Below are 23,067 nucleotides of genomic sequence, written 5' to 3'. Positions count from 1 at the left end.
GCCACCCCCCCACCCCCCCGCGGGCACCGGTGCCCGGCCCCGGTGTTTGCCCGGGGGCGCCGCCGGGCTGGACGCCCCGCAGCCGGGGCGGCGGCGGGCGGGAGCGCTGCTGCCGTGGCGGGGGGAGGGAGGGGGCGCGGATTCCGAGCCGAGCCGCGGGGTGTGCGGGGCCCTCGCATTGCCTTGGGGTCGGTTAGTGCGAATGAGCTGCCGAGCACCTGGACGGGATGGCGCGGTGAAAGGGAGCACTGCCTGCAGCTACGGCTCCCGGTATTGAAACAACAGCTTGGGTTGTCACTCGGCTTTCCTCGTCTTTGAAAAGAGCCTCCGAAAGCCCCCAGTAGTACCCTTGAGGGGGTCTCGCTGTCCCCCTTAGACAGGAACTTAGTTATCTGAAAATCCTCGTTAACAGATAACGTTTTTTTCAGGACACGTGGAATATTTTTAAACGTTTTCATACTGAAATAATCTGTGCCATTTGCTATACTTCCTTATTTGTGTGATCACTGACTGAATCCTATGTGACTGATGGCCTGCACCGAAACAAGTAATTTATTTTTAAATGTCATAGCAGAAAAAAATATAAGGCTTCTGAGTGCAGGAAGCACGGTCAGAATGAGTACTGAGAGAGCTATAGCAGAGCTTTTGTTGGTGCAGTTTCTGGTTTGTTTTCTTGGGATCATTCAGACACGAATATAATTGTAAGATAGCTTATCTCCTTTCAGGTATTCAGTATAGGAAGAGGATTAATGACATCAGGCTTGAAAGGTCCAAAATTACCATGGCAATAGCTGATAACTTGCTCAAATATAGTGTAAAAGAGATGGTCTTTAGTACTGAGGTGAGGACAGTCCCTTTCGGTACTGATGTCCTTACTGAAAGAACTAATCCTATTAAATTTGTCAAAGTCAGGGTACTTGCTCCTTTGGCAGCTGAGTGACTTCTGAAGTCTAAGAACAGTTGACAAGCTCAGTTGCAGATAGTGGAAGAGGAAAAATGTATCTGAGCTCTGAAAGCAAATAAATGGCAGGCAGCCGTGTAAGGTTGCAATTAAAAACCAACAGTATTTCCATGGGCCTTAAAGCAAGGTGGGGCAAGAAACTGGCAATTGCAGTGTTTCTATTTATAAAGCTTATTAGAGGAAACTGCATTTTATCTGCTTTGAGCATAAATGTGAAAACTCAAAAATTTGAGGAAGTTATTGGAGTACTGAGTTAAAAATGTAAGGGACGTTTACAATGGAATGGAAGGCCATGGTGACATGTTCTGATAATACCTGATTAAACTGAAAATAATATTTTTTGTAAGGTATGATAGATAAAACATGAGGAATGTTGTTAGAACTTGTCTACTCTAATTCTGTTTCAAGTTATTTCAGTACGAAGTGTAAACTAGACTCCAGCTCTGTTTCGTAAGAGGAGAAATGTCATCATTAACTGGTGATCAGATAAAGTTAATGTGTGCTGTGGGCCACAGGTTGGACTCATGAAGTGGGTGAGGTGGTTGGACTAGATTTCGCAGACCTCTGCACATGTTTGAACATAGCAGCAAGAACGCGTTTGGCTGAGTGCTGCTGTGGGACTTTGTCCTGTGTTAAAAGCCAGTACAGAAGGTACCAGAATGGTCGAGGTTCCTTGCCTTTGTTGTATTTGTACTGAGGTTCAGTTATTAACGCAATGCACTGTTACATATGCTCAGGAGTATTGGAAACAGTTAACCTACAGATTAGAAAAGATGTGAAAAATCACTTGAAAATTCTGGGAAATAATAATGTCATATTAGTTATACCAAGAATTAGAGGAGAATTCCTTGTTCTCAGCATCTAGAGCTGAGACTCTCCAGCCTCTTCAGAAGACCATGTCTAATGCACTCATCAAGGATGGTCTTGTACATCATTTATTCTCCCATGTGATATGAACCTGAATCTTTCCTGTGGCTACCAGGAAAGCTATTTTAATATAAAAAATAACATAAAAAATTTACATTCCACTCTGTAATATAAGCTTTACCTTGTCAACAATAACAAACGTTTCCTTCCCCTATATTTTTTTTTCATCAATTTCTCTCTCTCTCAAAGTGGCATCAGGGAGATTTCATGGATACACTTTTTTTTTTTTTTTGGTACCTTTCGATCCTTTCAGGCAAAGGAAAGCAAATATTGCTCCCTCATGAGGTAGGCAAAGCTGACCGGGTTCAGCTAAAGTTGTTTGAAAGCAATATAGGATGGCCAGCTTTTGCCACCCAGTGAGCAGAACACAAAGCCTGAGACCCAAACTAGCGTTCCCGGCTCGACAATGGGTTGTGCTGACGTTAATCTGCTGGGCAGCAGGTTTTGCATTGTCTTTATTGAGGGGTGCAAATCCCCGCTAAAACCAACGGGCTTTAGGCAAGGCCGTTAATGCCTGCTGCGTTGTTTCAGGCTTCTGACTACATCTCTGCTGTGTGAAATAAAATATCATTGTGTGTGTAAACTGTACCGTTTGAACAGAAAATAGGCTTGCAAAACTGCAAATGGCTTGTCACTGAGTGGTAGCATCAACTTACTAGAAACATCAAGAGGCGTTACTTTAGAGGAGAATTACTAAGGATTTCTGTCCTTTTATGTTTGGTTCCTTTTGTCTTGAAGTCTGTGAAAACCACAACTAGATTTCTGTTAGCAGACTGGTACAGTTATGAAAGAATTTGGATATTCTCTGGAGAAATGTTTGAGCTTAAATATACATGTCTCTCTAGAAATATGCATGCGTGCAGAAGAAAAAAAAAAAAAAACAAACTTGTGAATCCTCTGCTGTGAAGTCCCCTCTACTGCATTATGGCCTTCTGGCCGTTCTGCAGCTGCTGTATTGATTGAATAGTCATGATGTAGCTGGCTGTTTGGACAAATCAGTTTATCTAACGTGAAGACAATGTAAGCATTGAATTTGACAAATACTTTATACTAAAAGTACAAAGTACAATATTCTTCTTCTGTTATTATTAGACATCTTTTCCTTTTCAGAATAAATTATCAAACACTCTGTGGGTAATTGTTATCAAAAGCAGTCCTTTGTCATTACTGTTCCACTAGATTTTAGGCAGCTTGATATTGGTGACTGTAAAAACTACTGCTAATTTCATGCATTTTTCATTTTCTTAATAAGCTGGTATTTAATTTAGCTCATTCCTTTATCAGCTTTCTACAAATGAAAGAAGATTCTGAACATTTTAAATTAGCTGTGACAAAGCTTTCAGTTAGAATTCAGTAAATAATTTTTCTTTCTCTTTTATCATTCCTGGTGTTTTTTTTTTTAATTTCACTTCATTCCCCATTTGTATTCATTTCAGTTTCTGTTTTCATGGTTTATACTTTTCTTGCTTTCTAATTTCTCATATCTGCAAATATGGGTAACTTTTTCCATCTCAGTACTCTAAATGGCCTTTTAGTGCAAAGAAAGATCTGAAACTCAAGCACCTTGTTGTGTTTGCTCCCAGAAGAATAAAAGCAATAAGTTTTTTCTTCAGATTGATATTTAGACCTCTGTAGAAAGCAAACAAATACTTTGAAGACACTAGCAACAGACTTTGCTAATTCTGCTTTATTTAGGACGTAATAGCAGCAACCTTACCTTCAAAGTTGTGTTGACAGAAATACGTCCAAAACTGGAATGATTTGCAGCATGGAAAATACCTTGCTCTTACTGTTCAGGTGCCCATTTCCATTGTTCAGATATGTAACACTCAAATTACTGTTTAGATTGACACGTGTCTTCACCTGGCCTTTGATGTAATCCTGTTGGATTTCTCACAGCGTGTGTCGTATTTCCACAGTTTTGTGTTGTATTGGAGAAGCTTCTTATGGTGTTTTCATCCTTTTAAAGTAATTCCTTGCTTTACGGGAAGGAGAGTGTAACCTGAGGAAAGAGGAGGTCGTGGGAAGGCTCTTTCTGCTCTGGACCTCAAGCATGGCTGGTGTCTCTTTCTTTCGCTACTGATGTTACCTGCAGCCCACCTGGTGAGAAGAGTCATACTGACAAACAACGATAGTTTAGATGTAATGGTCTTTGCTGATATGCCACAGAAACGTATGCCTCTAACTTAGTGTGCTGCCTCCCTGCAGTCAACAGGACTAGTCTTGTCCCTAGAGCTGCTTGCATGCTTGATTACCTGTGGGAGGGGAGCCAGTGCAAATATGTCTATTTCATCATGAATCTCGAAGTTTCTGTGAATTTTTCTGAGACTTGCAAGTACCTTCTTTTTCAGCTAATGAAACAGCTTGTGTAGAATTACTCATCTAATTGGATCTACTAATATTACTTATAAACAGACAAGGAGGATGCCCGGAAAGCAGACTTGAGTGAATGTAGTAATAGTTGAATATGGTGTCAATGCAATAGTGTGAAATGTGCTTTCTGTAGAACACCACCATGGCTTATTCTGTTGTTGCTGAGGTGTATTTCATGTGGAAATGTTTGAAGTAAAACTCTGGCTTGTGATTCAAGGTTGTGATATTGGATTTGAGGACTGAGTTACACAGGCATGGTACACAAATATTTCACAAAACCAGTTTCAGAAACGGGGAATGGGTTGCTATGTAAAGGTCTTAATTAGTATTTGCTGACAATGTATCGGAAAACCTTATCTTGGAAAAAGTAAATTGAACTTGCAAATACAATGTGAACACTATGTTTTCTGAAGGCTGTTCGTTTTTTATTTACATAAATTGCTTCTTAAATAATTTCAATTTACATACTAATATTATTTATATAATAAATATCAAAGCATATTGAGTGAAGGAGAGAAGTCTCTGGGTATTAGTCAGAATTCAGTGAAGGGAAAGGGATTTCTTTTTCCATTTTGAACTGTAATCATTTCTGTAATGATTGTTTGACCACAGTCAAAGCTGTTCCACGCTTGAAGGATATGGTAACGTAAAGCTACTTGCTGGCTTTATGCTACCTTGGGATTTCATTTACAGTGAAATATTTTTGTGGGTTTTTTTTCCTTGTACATTCAGTGGTACAAAGCAGTTATAACTGTCTCAAGGGCTAGGCTATTTGACTGGAATAAGATAGAAAAAAAAAGTATAGCTGTCTGCCATATGATGAAGACTTAGCAGATTTATAGACTTTTCCTTTGCTCTTACAGCTGTATGGTCTTTGAAGCTACATTAAAAGAAATGGGATTATGCTATGGAATTTTAAAATAATAAAAGAAATCTTCTTAATACTTTGCTAGTAGATCCATACAAGGTAAAAATACTTCTTATTTTATGTTGCAGAATATTAAATTCTCTCTGTAGAAAAGTTTTCAAAACGACCACTGTTCTAGTAGAAAATACATGCAAGGTCTGCAAAACGCTGTTATTGAAGGAGAATTTTGGACTTCCTGCTTGATAGTCCTGTTTTATAATGTCTGCTGAGGCTATTACATAAAAGACCATCCTTCTCTCTTGCAAAGATAGAAGAGTGGGCAGCTTATCTAAGATTAACCTTAGTTTTGTACTTTGAAGAAATTGAGTGAAATATGGGGGTAAATGGAGAACTTTTTGTTTATGTATTGTAAACTGGACAATTCATACCAAATGTTTGTGGTGTAAAACATAACACATTAGTCCAAGGCTAAGGCCTAGATTGCCTATATCTTGGCTACACAAGTTACAAACTTATAAAATGTAGTGTTTCATGGATTACTTCAATAAAGTGCAATTTTAAAAATTCTTGCATGCTTACCTGTTGTTATATCAGGTAGGGGTAGAGTTAGTTTTTAATTCATACCGTGCTTGAAAGGAAGTGTTTTAGTGAAATCACCTGAGGAGTAATTCATTATATGTAGAAGAACTCACATGGTCATGAAGACCTCTTCCTTACTGTATAGTAACAGAAGCAGTCGAGAGAAATTGTGGCTAGACCCTGTCAGGTATTATGTATTTTCAGGTGCAAAATCTGTGAATTCTGTATTTCTCTTAGAAATTTCTGAAGCCAAAACACATGTGAAGGCACAGATCAGCTGCCCCATGCAAGCAGAACAAGTTTGGAAGGTGTTAGGGAGGCTGAACAAACTCAGGCTGGCTGCTTTAGCACATATGTGATGTGACTGTGAGTCACATTTGTGGCATAAGCATCATAAAGTTAATCTATGAATGACCCTAAGTAACAAATGACCATTTTTCCAGGGATACCCGGCTTGCTATTGCTCCACTTATGTATCATGAAGTCTAGAAGTTCCCTGGCAAATAACAAAAAAAAACCATAGTGGTAGGTGATGCCTTGAAGATGTCAGTAACAGTAGAACCTGTGGGTATGTGATAGTACAAGCAAGATGATTGGGCTCTTTGGAGTAGTTCAAAGTTTATAAAGTGCTATTGAAAAATGCTGCTGAGGTATTGTACGTGTTATTTCATAAAATGCTGTTTAGTTTTTTAGAAAAACACCCTTTTGATCCTATCTTGCTGAACTGGTAAAAAGTTAAAAACATTTGATGGTACCTCATCTGGTCTCTGGCTTAATATTCATAATATGCAGTTGTATGTTACAAATTACTATAAATATAGATCATGTTAATGTATTATATATTTTCCTTTACATATTCTTATGTGCTTCTTAAAGCCAGGCAATTATTTATGAGGAAATCTACAACTTGATTTTTTAAAAACTAGATTTATTATTTAAAATACAGTGATGGGACCAAAAGACCAAGTTGTGTTACTACTATTGTTATGTTTGTGTGTGATGGGATTTCTGGCTAAAGTTGTTTGAAAGCAATATAGGATGGCCAGAAGTTCTAGAATATCCCCCCCCCCCCCCTTTTCAGTTACAAAACAGAGGTTTGGCTATTAGGCACTGGAATTGTTAAACTAGGAATAATTTATTGTTCAGCATGGATCAGAGGATATAGCCATTATATATCAAAATATACTATTTACATTTTATTAGAGTTCAAAATCCTTCTTCGGAATTTGGGGACCTGTTATGCTGTGTGTTGCAACAGTAAGGAGGTGGATGCGTTTCAGTTTGACTTTTTAAGACCCTTGATGCACTTTAATAACAAAAATTTCGTAAGCGGTGATTAATTTTTGAGTGTCCAGTTTAGAGAATCTAGGAAATTTGTCCTACATCAGGTATTGAACATAAATATTCCTGTTATCTTCATGTGACACTCTAGGTCCTTGAGCATTATGAATTAATAAAATTTTGTCATCGTCTCTTCTGTGACACTCAAAAATCTGAAACAGTTGAAAAGTTTGGCTCTAATTTTTCTGAGTACAATATTCCCATTTTGTAGATGGAGAGGAAGGGAAACTAAGGCTAACAACCACATGATTAGGAAGTTGTAAAGTTTTAAATATTTAATTACAACTGACACAGCAATACTTAACAGAACAACGTGGGACTCACTTTTGGTGAAAACATCCTCTTCTGACATCAGTTTCATGAATCAGTGTTTCTGGTGCTGGTAAGTTAACAAAGTGCCAAATCTGCAGGGGGTAGCAGTAACTTTGACAGTCAAATGAAGCGCAAGCGGGTAGAAAGAGCCAGAATAGGAACCTGGCCTTACCCATGCTTTTCCTTTCTGATACGGCAGTTCTGCTGGAATGACAGGCAGACAAGAAACAGGTTAGGCAACGCAGGGCTGCCCTTTTTTTTCCTCCGCAAAGGGCGGCAAACAGGCCCATATCTTGTCCGTGTCTCCGCTCTTGCCCTCTGGCAGGTTGGAAAGATCAGAGTCGTGTCTGGTAGCTGCGTCCCACAGGTGCCTGCCAGCCGCTCCGGCGACCCGGGCATGCAGTAGATCTCCTCCCGGGAACTGGAGTGAGAGCCCGCATCCGCCGGGAGAGCCGGCCCTGCCCCGGCACCCGGTTGCGCGGGGACGTGGTCTGCGCTGGCCGTGGGTGCCGATGCCTGCCGGCGGCGGCGGCTAAGGAGGAAGGCTTCCCAGAAGGTCACCTGCGGCGGCGTGAGGGTCTGACCCGACACGCAAATAAAAAGAGTGGAAGCGCGGTCTTGTCGCGTGTGTAACACTCGCGCGTCGGGGGAGGTGTCAGTCAGCGGCCGGGGCGAACGAGCGCTCCTGGGGGGCGGCGGGCAGGCGCCCGGGTCGGGAGCAGCCCCGGCTGGAGGGCGGTTGGGGTCCCCTTGGGAGCGCAGCAATTTCCACGGCCCCGGGCCAGCTGAGGGACGGCGGTGCCAGGGGCTCCGCTGGCCATCTTTAATGTGGGCAGCACGGCTGGAACTCCGCACCTCTTCGCTACCTCGATTAAACGTTTTTTTTTTTAATTAGCACTGGCGACCGTCACTGCCTCCTCGGGCTGGGGGAGGGAGGTGACAGCGGCAGGAGCAGGAGGAGGTGTGCGGGACGCGCGTGCTCTCTGCCCGTACCAAAGATGGCGGCCAGGGAGCCCGGGGCGCCGGGCGGGCGGCGCCGCTCGGTACCGTGAGCTTCCGAACCGGGGCGCGGGGCCGGTCGCTAGCGCCCCGAGGCCGCCGCCGCCTCCCGGGGCTCCTCGCCTCCCGCCGCCTCAGAGGGCCCGGGCCCGGGCCCGCCCCCGCCGGCCGCCCAGCCAATGGCGGGACGCGCGGGCGGGCGAGGCGGGGGCACGCGGGTGGGTCGGCCGAGCTGTGGCCGGCGGCTCAGTCGCGGCTGAGGCGGGCGGCGCGCGGGTGCTGGGCGCAGTGGCAGCAGCTGCCGGCGGGCGCGGGGTGCAGAGGCGACGCCGCTGGCAGAGGGGTTCTGCCGCCGCCGCTGGCGGCCGGGCGGGGAGCCATGCCCACCCTCAGGTAAAGCCGAGCCCCGACGCGGCTCCCGCAGCCCAGCCCGGCGCGCCGGGGGAAGGGACGGCGGGCGCTGATGCGCTCCCGCTCGCGGGGCGGGGGCGCCCGGCGCGGTATTACACCGGAGCTCGGCTCTTCCTTCGTTCTCCACCCGCGCAGTTAGGGTGCGAGGTAGCGCGGCTTCGTCCCCTCCCTTCCTCCCTCCGCCGCGAGTTGGTTTTGCGGCCGCACGCCCCCGCCCCGCGCCCCCAGGGCGAGGAGGGAGAGCCGTGCCGGTTCCCTCCCGGCCCCTCAGCCCGGCGGGCCGCCCGCGCGGTTGGGGGTGGGGGGGGTCACCCGCTCCCGGGGCAAGCGGAGTTTATTTCTGGCGGGCAGGTGGGCGCGTGCCGGCGTCGCCGACCGCCGCCAACGGTCGCCCCGCCTGGGGGCTCACGGCGGCGCTGGGCGATGCCGCTCCTCAACGGCTCGTCCGTCCCGGCCAGCCCCGGAGCGGCCGCCCGCCCCTGCCCGGGCGGGAGCCCTGAGGAGTGACGCGCCGGGCTCCCGGACCGGGCGGCGGGCGGTGAGGCGCGGGGCGGCCGCCAGGGCACGGCCGGGGGTTTCGTGCGGCGTCGCTCTGCGGCGGTGCCGCTATCAAAGGTAGCGCCTGAGCGCGGGCGGCCACCTTCCGCAGCGGGGTTCCGCCCGTGGGGGTGGGAGGACGGTTGTCGTGGGACTCCGGCAGCCGCCTTTGAACCTTAAAGCATCGCGGTAGCGTGCCGTGACTGGAACCTGGTTTTAAATGAAGCCTAAATAACGAGAACCAGGGTAATGATGAGAGGCTAGGCTCTTAGCAGTCTCTTGGAGCTGCGGTGGTGTCAGTTTATCAGCGATAAATGTAGAACGACAAACCAATAACGTTCAGTGAAAGAAATTATTATGAACAGTTTTGTCTCCTAAAACACTTCATCTTAAGATGGGGTGGTATTGTGAACTGGTAGCCTTCATCATGTAGTTATTTTGATCAGTCCTTCAGTTGCTAAAGAAATGCCTAAAATTATAGACTCCAAGTTCAGTGATGATTCAAGGCAACTCCCATCTTCTCTCCCCACCCTCAAAACTCGATGTATGAGATTTCACACTGTTTCTGACCAAGGAGTACAGATGGTATCTCTTTGAAGTAGTATCTCACTATCGGAGCTTGTGGAGTTAGCGCAGCTGTGTAAGGAGCTGGGTAGTGGTGGAACAGTTGTTTTTTTTCCTGCAGCAGCCTTGCTTACATAAGGCCAAGGCTTTTAGGCTTGTCTTCTAAGTTGGAACCTGTGAATGTGTCACTCTGGAAGACTCTGAAAGTTTCATAATGAATGAAATCTTCACTAACGATACCTCTTTAAGTCAGTATTTCAACATGTAACTCCTTAGCCAAATACTGCATTTACTTAATACCTAAGTAAGGAAAGCATGTGAACAGTCCTACAGGCTACTTGTATGTTTAAGGTCTAAATGCTAAAGTGATTTGCTGACGAGTGACGCAAGGGAAATCGTCTGAACTCTGGAATCATGGAATAATAGTTCTGAGCTACTTTTAGTGTCAGACAAGTTATGGTTAATAGTTAATGTCATCTTATTCACACTTATGTTCTGTAGGTAAGTGGGATGAGAGAAGGATGTTCTTAGTTGAGACCTTATAGTTATTGAAATGCTATGAATCTGGTACTATTGCTGTTTTGTTTTAACTACATGTATAAATGATTTTTGATAAATTGAAATCTTGTGTAATATGGGGTTTAACTATGGTCCTTTGTGACTGAAATGGATATGCTGAGAACAGGGTTAGAACATGCCTTGTTCGGCCTTACTTTTAAGGGCATAATCAAACCCTATAGAAATATTAACATTTTAGATCTTATGAAACCATACCTTATATTTGTAAATGGAAGACTAGGCAGGCTGTCATGCAACTGAGACACCCAGATGTCCCAGCCATGTTTTATTAAGGCTTTCTGACTGTAAAATGTCTTAGCATAAGAATTTAATATTAAGTGTACATTACAGCTGCACAGCAGTATGAGGCTGTTATAGAGCAATAAAAAAGGTGAAATTTTCAACTTGGCTTCCTTTACTATTAGTTACTATTATGTAGATGAGATTTTTTTTTTTCAGCAATTAACAAGGAAAAAGTATGAAATGTTTTTCAAGAAATAATAGGATATCTTTTTTTTTTTAAGCAAGACATGCCAATGTCCAAAGGCTCATAATATTCCTCTGGCTCTGTGCCAGTAGCTAATGATATGCTTTCACTGATATTTTGATGTTGCACTTCCACTGAAGTTCACAGTAGCATGGGATGATAACAATACTGTATGATAGTTAGATACAGTACTGCTAATCTTCAGCAGCCAACTTGGAACAGGACCTTATTTTCAAAAATGCCTGCAACAGTAGAGCATTAGTAATGTATAACTATGATATTGGACACAGCTTTCCAGGTAATTCGGTTACAGTTAATTTTGTTGACTTCTTAAAAATGAATAAAAGGTAGCTCAGTACTGATGTGGGCTTTTTTGTTTCGTTGAGTTTTCGTTTTGTTTTCATCCAGTTTGGTTTCATTTCATTACTTCTGCAACTTGTGATAAGAGTAATATGTGAAACACTGGCTATTTGTGAAAAATCAATTGAACAAAAAGCCATAATTGGCAGGTAAAGATTTATTTATATTTAATGAATTATCTTGCTTGAACTTATAATTACAACTCGCTCTTCATCTAGTCCAAAGTTAAATAACAAACTCATAAAATATATTTCTTGTTGTCAAGAATTTAGAATGCAAATGCAGCATACATCTATGCTTTCTGTAAAGTAAGTTACCACTGTTGCTGTAGTTTTGCCTGCTAGATGAACAGCGTATTTCTGTGTCCAAACAAGTTTTAGATTTGTATGAACATCTTATTCTTAGTTTAGAGTCTTAAAAGTTTATATATTGTTCATATATATATATGTAGTCTGTGCGTATGTATATGCATATATATACACACACATATGTACTGACTGTGTTAGTCAGTTATATGTCCTTAATTTGTGCAGGTGGTGGAGTCATTGCTTATTTCTTGAAGAGCTGAGCCAAATACTCTTTTGCAGTAGGTTAGTTAAGTTAAGCAAGAACATCCTTCTCAGATGATTAGATACCAGTACTCCTATGCAAGAGAAGGGACTGGAGAGAGCCAAGGAGGCTGTGAAGTACATAAATGTTTGTTCAGTGTCTGTGCAGAGATAAATTTCCCAAATAATCTATGTATTGTGAAATCTCACATTTCAGGAAACTATTGCTGCTTCCTCACTATGTTTCACGTCTAGTTGGTTAGAAATAATCTGTGAAATTTTGATCAATGCAGGTATCCAGTGTGACTGAACAGCAAACATAAGGTCAGTAAGGTTCACGTGTCCTGCTGAATGTGTTAAACTTGGTGAGAATGTAACAGCTTAATATCTCGTTTTCCTGCTTGGGAGACTTGTAAACTTAGCATTCTCCAGGATCCTAAATATTATGTTTAATTTTATGCTTTTACAATATGCGGCTTTACAGAGTATATGTGGGCTTTTTTAATTTATTTTTGTCTTTTAATTTTTACAGAGGAGCAAACTGTAGCCAGGTAACTGCTATAACTCATGTTATGCCACAAAAAAGTGTAGTAGTGTAACAGTGCAGATACTTTGCAGCCCCTCAAGAAGGAAAGGGTGATTCTACTGCACTGAAATGTAGCCAGTTTTGGGCTAATCAGGTTGAACATGCTCAGGATTTACACACACAAGTCTTTAACAGGAGAAACACTGGACTTTCCGGATTGTGGTTCACAAAGCTTGTATTAGAAAACACTGATCACAGTGGTGATCTTAAACATCTGCTTAAACTTGTTGAATTTTTAAAAAATATGACTTGGAAAGAGATTGTTTAGACTTTTCCCATTTTCCCCAGAAAGTTGTTTTTTTTACCAAATGCAGTGTCCTGTCAGTTAAGGAATGACAGAACTACAGTCTTCAGTACAAATGGAGTATATGGACTTTTCTTCTTTTTGCCAATGGAATGTTAATACCTAGTTTTAAGCATGGAAGTTCTAGTACCTTGGAACTTAGTTAATTCAAACATCTCGCTGAAACAACCAAAAATGTAGAAATACATGTTAATTGAAAACACAAGGCTAGCTATTAGTATATATTAGCTCATATATTTGAATTATTTGCAAAAATAACTTAAGTGTTATAACCTGTGCACTTCTTTTCTTCATAGAAATCAAACAGTTAATGTACTCAAAGTTTTATGTGTTTGAAAAGCTGTCAAGTTCTGCTATCCTATATTTGGTTCTGAGAAACAACTATGCTGAAATTGGGGAGAGTGTGCCCAGAAGTTTCAGGGGAATATTTCTGAACATATACTTACTAGCCTAGCAATAGCTACCTTGGCTTTTAAAACTTTCCATCCCAGATGGCACCCTACTACACAGCCTCTGGAATACTTGAACGGGGATGATTATAAAATACTGTAGGAGAAGGAAGGCTTGGGGATGGAACAGTACATGTTGTATGTATGTAAAGAGCTGCCTGGATTAAATGGCACTGAAAGTGCTAGTTTCTGCTGCTGCTGACATATTGGGAGTTTGTATGCACATTATTTGCTTGTTGGAGCTTCTGTGGATGCTAAACCAGTACAAAGTTGCTCTTGTGCTGCTTCAAGTATATTGACCAGTATGTTCTGCAGCCTGCAGCTTGTTAAATGTTTGGTAGCTTCCATTTTGCTCTTCCATTGAACAAGATAACTTCTTCATAGGTAGTCACCTCAATGTGTCACCTGTGTTTCAGAGAGTTTTTGAAGTACAGCTGCTGTTCTCTGGCATGCCATACGCTGAAGTGCTGATACTTGTCTTATATAGAAGTTATCCATGATACGCGTTTTTTTTCTTAAGTGTAGGTATAAAATTATTGATGGGTAGAATTTCACAGAACGTGAGAATCAGCTAAACATCAAGTACAGAAGTGTACAGTTTGGGACAAATCTACATTCAGCACTTTTAGAACTCTGACTTGTTCATTCATTGTCCTGCAATACTACTGATGCAATACTAGTTTTTAAAATGGAGAGAATGTCCTGTCTTGGGACTCCAACTGCAATCCCCTTTATCCTTATGTCTTCTTAACTGTCACCCGTCTCTCCCTCTTCTTTTCTTCTAGCTAGATATAACTTATGGTTATGCTATTTAGAAGAATCAGTACTTCTTTTCACACTGACAAAAGTATTTAGTGAGTCTTACAGGTTTTTACTAAGCAGATGTTACCTGTCTCAGGAGCAAGCTGGATTTCTGACTCTGTCTTCACAAAGCAGGGTCTTCCATATTTTACTTACAGTGAAATAGGCTGTAAAGGCCTGTCTTTAAAACTACAAAAAAAAAAAAAAGGATACCTAAAGCGTGGTTTGCTGTGTCTCAATTCAAGGTTATTAATCATGTTTTCCACTTCTTCACTTCCGGTCTTCAGAATTCAGCATTTAATGGAAGCTAATGTGGCATTGTAAAGAGGAAGAAGTTTCACTGTGTACTTGCGACAAGAAGCTTCAAATTTGACAAATAATTGTCAGCTAAGGGCTTTTCATAGCGCATGTGAGAGGAAATAAGTGAATGAGTTTCCAACCTCTGTTGGACACAGTTCATGAGATTGTTCTGTATCATCCCCTTTCTGCTTCTTTTATTTTCTTTTTTTCTTATCCTGCTGAGTAGAAATCAATGAGATCTATATTTAGTAGGCAGATGTCAAGTCTAAAATATTTATCTTGCTCTAAATGGGCTAGAACAATTGAAAACTCGCTCACTTTCTTTGAGAGTCAGCTGACACTGTTACGCAGCTTTGGATCCAACTGCAGATAAACTTTGGATCTGACTGCAGTGTCATAGTAGTACTTATGGGGGGATGGAGAGATGGAATATGCTTTCTCTGCAAATACTTGATAGAGATGTAGTAAAGAGGGAGATGTATTTGGCGGTCATACTGAAGCTACCTTTGGTGAATAGAGCAAGGGCTTGCCTTGCCAGTTGAAGGCAGCAGGTGTTAGCTTAGCAAGGAATGTGATGGGTTTGGATGTAGTTTTAGGCAGCCTTCAAGAACAGCTGCATTCACTCCTACTTGACACTCAGCCACATATCTAATCCTTTGGTATTACTGCATTATCACCCAACTACATGTTAGTCAGGAAAATGTAACACATGGTTTCTGAATGAATCTAAAAAAAACAGTTAAAGCTGGCTCTTTCAGCCGTTTACAGTATCTCTGATGTCTTGTTTTTATGTGGCAGAAGTCATGGTAATGAATTTCAGATTGATTAAAAAGTACATATGTTCTTATCAGTAGATGGCTATGCTGTTTAAGATGGCTGGCAATGCAGAATCCTTAGTCTCTTAAGTTTATTAAAACAGACTTAAATTGTTAATTATTGGTCAGTAGCAGAGTAAACCCAGCAACTAAGTCTGTTCAGTGAAATTCTTATAACCTGATCTGATGCTCCCCGTCTAAAATCTGGTATTAGAACCTGAATGCAATCCTTTAAAACAACAGGATGTAGCATGCAGTTCTAATACTTCATCTGAGTGAATGATAGCTTAACAGAATATATACCTTTATATATTATTGACTGCTTGCAGTGTGTGATTGATCAAAGATTATTGTGGGATAATACTTCACTCAAATTTGACTCTGTATGTCAGGTCTTGATGTGACTACTGTGCTGGGCAAAATGTATCTCTCTAATAGAAAGTAGTCTTCAACATATTATACTAGAAAAATAAACTAATGCTGAGCTAACTTGAAATAATTGATTCTCTTACAGTGAAAATGTCCTGTTTGGAATGGGAAATCCTCTACTTGATATCTGTGCAGTTGTGGACAAGGACTTCCTTGACAAGTAAGTCTTGATGTCTTTTTTTATGTCAGTTTTGTTTCCAGAATTATGCCTATAAATAAATGGATGACTACCTGCTTGTGTAATGCTAAGTTTGTGCTGATCTCTCTGGGATTCTGGCCTTATGCTGGAAGAAGCCAATATTGTATCAGTCATTTGATTGTTCTAGCTATGTGAAGCTGTGGTGGTAGTCTCAATGAAAAACTTCAGTGTTTTCATGTGGTTTTGGTATTTATTGTTTTCTATCAATTGTTTATTCTAGTCTCTTCACGCTGTCTTTGAGAGCTTTTAATTGGAAGCAATCATCCATGTCAGTAAGATATAGGTAGCTCTTGTATGAATACTTGTGTACTACTTCTGATGTACTATTACAGTGCTCTTTTCTTTCTTCACTGATGACTTTGGGGCAAATAAGCCATTTCTGTAACACAGCAAGGAAAGCTGTGCAAGCGTACCTTCTTTTTTTAAAAAATATATTCCAATTTATCAGTCAAGAACAGGACCACTTCTTATCATGTGGTCTGTTATCTTGCTTAAGCCTAGTTGTTATGCTACTATCCATATAACCATATTGCTGAATTGCTGTTTGTGTATTGCTGTTGGTATTAAGCTTGCTCATTCTCTGATCAGCTTAGAGATGTATCTTTTCAGAGGTGTAAATTATAGTTGCTCTTTTAAATCCTTTTGCACGAGCTCACTTTCTTCCAGTTGTTGCTGCTTTGTTTCTTTTGTTTGCAAGAGATCAGTAAGATGATTTCATCTTTCAGAGTGCTCCCAATGCTTTGTTTAATTTTTAAAGTGTTACTGATTTTTTTCTCTAGTTGTTCTTTTAGTTATTGATGGGAGTACTGGATCAAGAATGAATTTCACATTACTGAATAAAGGACAGGTGCAGAGTTTTTATTTGTGAATGTGTACTGTCAGCCAAAAACCTTTTGTTCTGAAGCTTTTAGTAATAGCAATAATCTGTTTTGCAATGGATATTTTATCACTCAAGTTTTACCTAAATGTGTTTAAGTGAGAGCCTGAATATTATAAGCTGAAGGCAAAAAATGTAATGGAGTGTATCAATCTCAAAAACATCTGGAACTTTGAGCACTCGAGATATAGACTTGATTTCTGAAAATGTAAATTATTTTGATGTAATTCTCTGCCTTATGTTTCTACTGAAATAACTTGAAAACCAGTCTCTGAACATAAATAATGCCCTCGCCCAACAATCCCCACCCCCCAACTAATCCTTATAAATTGCTGTCATAAAAGAGGTGATGGGATCTGTATTGCAGCCCTGAAATCCTGCAAGAGTGCGTTGTGCTTTTTGCTAGACCTGATGTGGTGTGCAGAATTTAATTTAATTTTAAAATTAGAAGTCTTATGTATTCAAATTTGAGTCCTGTCAGACAAGTTAAATTATCTTTTGGAACAGCATATGCTCTGTGAGCATTTCTTTACTGCCAGAATGCCATTGTGCAGTATTGCATTATTTAAAGCAATAAGCAGTCCTCCAACAACAGTTTCACAGGGGACCTGCTGATAGTGTGATAGCTCATGTAATAACCTGAAAACTGAGAAGCTTGTCTACCTTCTTCACACATACCTGATTTTTATTTCTAGTTCCCTATTTGTGACTGTATGCATAGTAGTCCATTTAAAAAACAGATGAGCATGTTCTACTCCTAAGTCCAGCTACCTTTTGCAATACTTCCTGAAATGGGAGTCAAATCCCATGCTTCTCCAGCTTGTGAAGGGAGATAAAATAGAAAACCCAGCTGTAGACCAACTGCTAGAATAAAGTTATTCAAATGCTGCAGGGAGGTGCAAGAACATAGGTATTTCAGAACTGTGAAGCATTTGACAGAGAAATTGTTGATCGTACTGGACTAGTCTCTCCGTTTTTTCTTGTCAAACAAGATGTGCATACATCTCTAGCCACATGGTGTCAGCTCTTGGTATCTTGGCAGTGATCCGGTAACTGGAGTCTGTGTCTCACCTCTTCAACTGGATGGACATGTTCAATGGGGCCATCAGGCCAGCTGGGTTCTGACTTGAGAAGGTAGCTTAGTAAAATGAGGAAAGAGTTTAGGTAAACACCTATAAGAATTCTATACATTTAACTTTTTCACTGTTTCTGTTTATTGTCCTCTCGTATAACCAGTTTTAAGACTAACTACCTTTGTTCAGAATAAAGGACTTGATGTTGCAAGTTTAATCAATGTATATTGTCAATGAAATGAGAGAGTATTAAAATGAGTCCTGTAATCAGGACTTTACACTATTTTTGTAACTTCTGTTAAGAAAATGCAAATGGAAACAGCATAAGATTGTGTAGGAAGTCTCAAATGGTCCTTTTAACAATATGTAAATGGCCCACAATCCTTGTTATAAATAAACCTGAAAATGAGTACATGATGCAGTCCTGCCCCTGCCAGATTCAAACCAGCTTGCTGCCATGTAATACTGGTTTGAGGATATGAGCAGTATTGGAGGGTTGGGTGGGTTTTTTTGGCTTGGGTTGTTAGCACAGCCCTGTAGCCTTTCTTTCACGGTGGATTTTGGTTTAATCTGGGCTCCAAAGTCTTTTGCTCTCTTGACAAGTTTTGGAAAGCTTTAAGCCATTCCTAGACTATTTCTAGGAGAGGTAGTCTTAATTTATATCACAGTAGAATTTCACTGTGCTTGTCTGAGCTCTTCTGACCACATCAGCAGTCTGGCATTACCCGAGTCAGAGGAGCTTTGGCCTCTGCAGGTAGTTACGTTTTCTGGGTCTCATTTCATATATCTCTTCAGGGAGACAATCGGAAAAAGTGTTGGCAATGTTGATGGCACTGTTGAAAGCTGGTGATACCCAAAACCACTTCAGTTTCTGTTCACAGAGCTGGAGAGCAGTCTGGAAGTAAATATAATCCATTGTATGTCCTGGGTTTTTATGAGTATCTACATGAAAGAAATATCAGAAATGCCTCCCCCCCTGCCCTTAATTTGCATTAACTCCATAACCTAACAGTATTTATTTTTGTTTAATTTTTCTGGAATATAGATAGTGGCTCAAAGAGCAGCTTTTTATGGGTGGGAGAGGAAAGAAGAGAAAAAGGATTGCTGCTTTCTGGGTGAATTGCTAACTATAGCTGCACTAATCTGTGAAAGTAATTTTGTTAAAGGTATTCATTAAGGCTTTTGGTGTACTCAGTTCTACCCGTGACATTTAATAGGAATTATTCTTTTACCTACTGAATCTATAACAGGCATTTAAGAATAATTTAATCTACACTACGCGTATTAAACTCTAATAAAGCAGGCAAAGAAATTCTGATTAACATGGCAGCGATGTTTTAAGACTCCATAGAAACTCAGTACTGTTGACTCCTGTAAATACTCCAATGTCCTGCTGTTAAAAGTTAGGAGACGGCATCTGTTTCATTGGTCCCCCTAGAGCACTCTGTTTTGAAAATATTTAATTTTTGACACTTATCTAACTATATAGTTAATTTTTATGCTGTAGAGATCTGGTCATTACTTGTCACCTCAAGTGCACATCCAGTGGTTGAGAAGTGTGTTCACAGAATGGACAAATCTCTTGCTGTTGTCCAACATTTGGGTCTATAACTGCATGAACTGAGGAGGTGGAGAGAATCATTATTGGCAAATTCTTGTTGACAGAGTTGTTATGCTAGTTTTGGAACTTCTGAATATGTGAAAAGCTTGTATCTTCCCTAGTTAGCCAGTGGGAAGGTGAGGAAAATATTTGTAATTGCCAGCACCTGTATAAGCATGTAAATAGCTTTCAGTCCATGCTCTAAAAAAGGACTGGGGATATAGGGGAAATAATGATATATGTCCTATTTCTCACATCAAGGTTAAGGATGCTTGTTGCTTTATTTCACTCTATTTTCTGGGGTCTTGACCAGAGCCATGATCTCATGAAGTGAGGTATGTTACTACTCTGAATGCGGAATTCCATTATATTTGTCAACTCTAGACTGATTATTTGATCACTATCATTGTCCAGGAATACAAGTTGCTATTTGATTACTTATTGGTTGTCAAAGCAGTCAATTCTTTTTCTCCTTATGTGTGTTTGGGTTTTTTCCTGCGTAAAATCAGGGGCTATGACAATCTTTGCACAAGTTAATTGAAAGCACTCAGTAAAGATCTGTAGTTTTTAATAGCTTTCATGCCCTGTATCATCTGCTCCTTAGTTCTCTTCCCTGCCTTCTCTGTGACACTGTTGTAAATACAAACTATCTGTAAACCAAGAAAGGGGTTTATAATCTTTTTACTCTTCACTGGAAAAACAGGTTTGAAGAAATGAGAGAGGAAGAATGAAAGGGGTCTTCAAAGTGTGTTTGTGTTTGGAGTGGTGGTGATGGTTACTGTATGGAAAGAGAACATCATCACTCTGAAGGAAGAAACGCTGTCATTTTGATCTGTAATTTCACAAGTATGGGTATGGATCTCCTGTGCTGTGCTACCAACTCATCTGCAGCACTGGAAGTGGTTAGGTCATTACTGGAGATCACAAGATGCTTGCTTATTCTCTACCTTTCTTCACTGCAGAGTACTGTGGGAGGGTGATGGATTAGTTACACACAAACTTTAATGGAGCAGTGTTGACATCTGGTAGATTAAACTTTCTTGTTTGAGACTGATTTAGTGCTTGCTGTGATATAAGTGAAGATGCTGTACATATTTGATCTTTTTCCACTGTTGTGGGAATTTGGATTATAAATTAGGAAAAGGTTTGAGAAGCAGCTGAAATGAAAAACATCTGTTTACTTGCATTAAATTTAGGTTGGTCTGTGTAACTGTGGCTTTAGCCATTCCACCATGTGTTACTCTCAACATTTTCAGTTTGTTACCTTTGCTTGTATCCAACAGAAGCCTTTGTAACTTCTGATAGAAAAAAAAAAAAAAAAAAAAAAAAAAATCAAAACACTACTCGTGCAGTTAACTCTCATAAAGTGGTTAAGGGTCTAAATAGCTTTTACGCAATCAGAAGTGATTCTTTGTCTGTTCACCAAACTCAGGTTTCAACACAGTCTTAAGGCTTCAGTGCAAAACAAGGCCATCCCCAAAAACACATGCTGGAGTGAGCTTGAAGACTGAGAAAGACAAGTGGTGATTCAGTACTAGGACGTTGCAGGATCAAAGAATGCACAAGCTGCAGACACGCACTTTGCTGTGAGATTTAAGTGGGGAAAGGAAACCCCCAAATTTACAGCTTTTTCAGTTTCACTAATGTGTTTACTTTGACTCTGTGTGCTTCATCGACCCTCTGGGACAGGTTAATGGGTTTTTGTATTGCTTTGAGTTAGGGATTGTGTTATTTGTCTGTACAGTGTGGAATGTTTGGAAAGTACATAGTAATAACTTTAAGACTTGTCCCTGAAAATTAAACCCCCCCCCTTTTTTTTTTTTTTTTAAGAAGATAGCTTGCTATATGATGTTCCATTGTTTCAATAATCCTCTTAAAAGATTGCTACTAAAAGTATCTGTTGCATTGGCTCATTTGGCAGAGAAGTTGAACAGCTGAGGGTTTTATTATTACCTTGTAGTTTTGAGTTGTATCTGTAGAAGTCAATTTAGCTTATCTCAGGGTCTGAACATTGTTGAAACTTCTGAGCCAAATTGCATCATCTAACTGCTGGTAAATTATAAAAACTTCAGTGTTTGCTTGCAAAAACTTAGGGTAATAATGGCTGTCTTAAAAAGGTCCTCTCAGTTCTAATGCGCATATAAATTTGGTAGTATTCCTGACAACATAATTAGAGCTTTCTACAAGCCTGATAATTTCTCCTAGTGCATTTAGTTAAATGTGTAGTTTCAGTGAGTGAAAGATTTTAGGTAAGCTCCATTTGGAAAAGGCCATTTGAAAAATCTACCTATGCAATGACAGAGTTTTGCATGAGGAGTTGTAATGTTTTCAGGGTATACTGAGCTTGAGCAATGATTATAGAAGAGCTTGTAACTACTTATTTACCTGTAAAATAAGATGTAAGATGTTAATGAATAGGAAATGCTCCACTCCTTGTTATCTCTTCTCTTTATTGTGTATTTTCACTTTCTTAAATGCTTGCCTAGTAATAAACTCTAAGTCATAACTTCATTTTTTTATTTATTTTTCCATTTCTTCAGAAAACTTATTTAATACATGTCAATAGGACATGTCTAGGTTTTGAATTAGTGGTTTTCTTTAAAATAACCTTGAGACACATGACAGACTGATGCACACACAGAGCTTATCTGTATTTTCCCTTGAGCCCCAAGTAAAAATTTGTTTAACAAAACTTTGGGAGTTGCATTACAAGGCAAATGATGAAATACTGGGTTCCATTTGCCTCCTCCATGCAAACAAGGAACTGCAAGTGGAAGAGCTCTATGAATTGTCACTTTTTAATTAGGCAATAACATTAAATGAAAAGACCCTCGCTGAAGATGTCTTTGATGGGAAAAGCTGGGTTTCTCAGTAGAGAACTGGAGTTCATCCGAACTAGATGGTAAAACTTTCTCTTTGAAAGTGGTACTTAGTGTTTCCTGATTGCAGAATTACAGGATTGATTTTTATTTAGGATACAGTAGATAAAAATTGTGATTCATGTTCTCGGTATGGTTGCAGGCATTCTTTTTAATTACAGGGTAATAAGATGCATTTTTAATAGCTTTCCATTCCCATCCTGCTTCTCCAAACCGAAATTTCCAACAGCATAGGAAAGGCTAGAGGGTTTTTTTTCTAGTTACTATAGTAATATAGTGAAACAGTTTGATCACTCGTGAGCTGAAGAATACTAACTTTTAATATTTCTTTTTAGTAACTTGCTATTTCATCAGGCTATTCCTGAAGAATGTGCAATTGTCACACCAGTGTTACTGTTAACTGTAACCTACGTTATGAAGTGCTTGTGTCACTCGCTGCTGATCCCTGATACTATGCTTGTGCTCTGTGTCACATAACCATGTCCAGGCCTGCTCTGTGCTTTGCCTCTTCTTGTCCTGTTCCTTTCTGGAGTGTTGGACCTGTGGTCTCTGCTGTAGCCACAGGGAGAGGGTGGAGGCAGCCTGTCTTCCTCTTAATTACTGGTGTTCTTGTTTTCCCTTCGTCATGGGCTGCAGAAGGGTAAACCAGCTGTTTGAGTGCTATTTTACTTCAGTTTTGTCAGGGCAGAACCATCAATACTCCCAAGTTACTGGAGATCGAGTTGGTGTTGTAGATTTTAGGATGTCATGAAGCCTGCAGTTCCCTAATAAGCTGCGATTAAATGCAGAGCTGGGGACAAAGATCCTTCATTTCATAAATCTTTGATTCCCCTGTTTAAGAAGATAATAGAGTATTTCAAAGAAAGTGTTGTGTGTTCTTTTTTTAATTATTATAATGAGATTCAATATGAGTTCATCAGTCACTGGTGT

The 23,067-nt window shown here is 40.6% G+C and overlaps 1 protein-coding gene across 4 annotated transcripts in view; it reads left to right on the top strand.

The window, feature by feature from the left end:
* ADK (adenosine kinase) overlaps positions 1-23,067 on the top strand; it is a 306,385-nt gene that overhangs the window by 441 nt on the left and 282,877 nt on the right. For 2 of the 4 annotated variants that reach the window (XM_049810314.1, XM_049810312.1), the window contains exon 2: positions 15,595-15,669. In XM_049810314.1, coding sequence (XP_049666271.1) covers positions 15,595-15,669 — 75 coding nt within the window. Of the gene's footprint in view, positions 1-8,626; positions 8,754-12,121; positions 12,150-15,594; positions 15,670-23,067 lie in introns of those variants that run through there. The other 2 variants (XM_049810313.1, XM_049810316.1) reach the window with 2 other exon arrangements.

The sequence above is a fragment of the Accipiter gentilis genome, chromosome 9 (genome assembly GCF_929443795.1).
Source record: "Accipiter gentilis chromosome 9, bAccGen1.1, whole genome shotgun sequence".
NCBI lineage: Eukaryota > Metazoa > Chordata > Aves > Accipitriformes > Accipitridae > Astur > Astur gentilis.
Note: the sequence above shows the minus strand (reverse complement) of the source record. Positions and strands in the feature narration are given on the sequence as shown.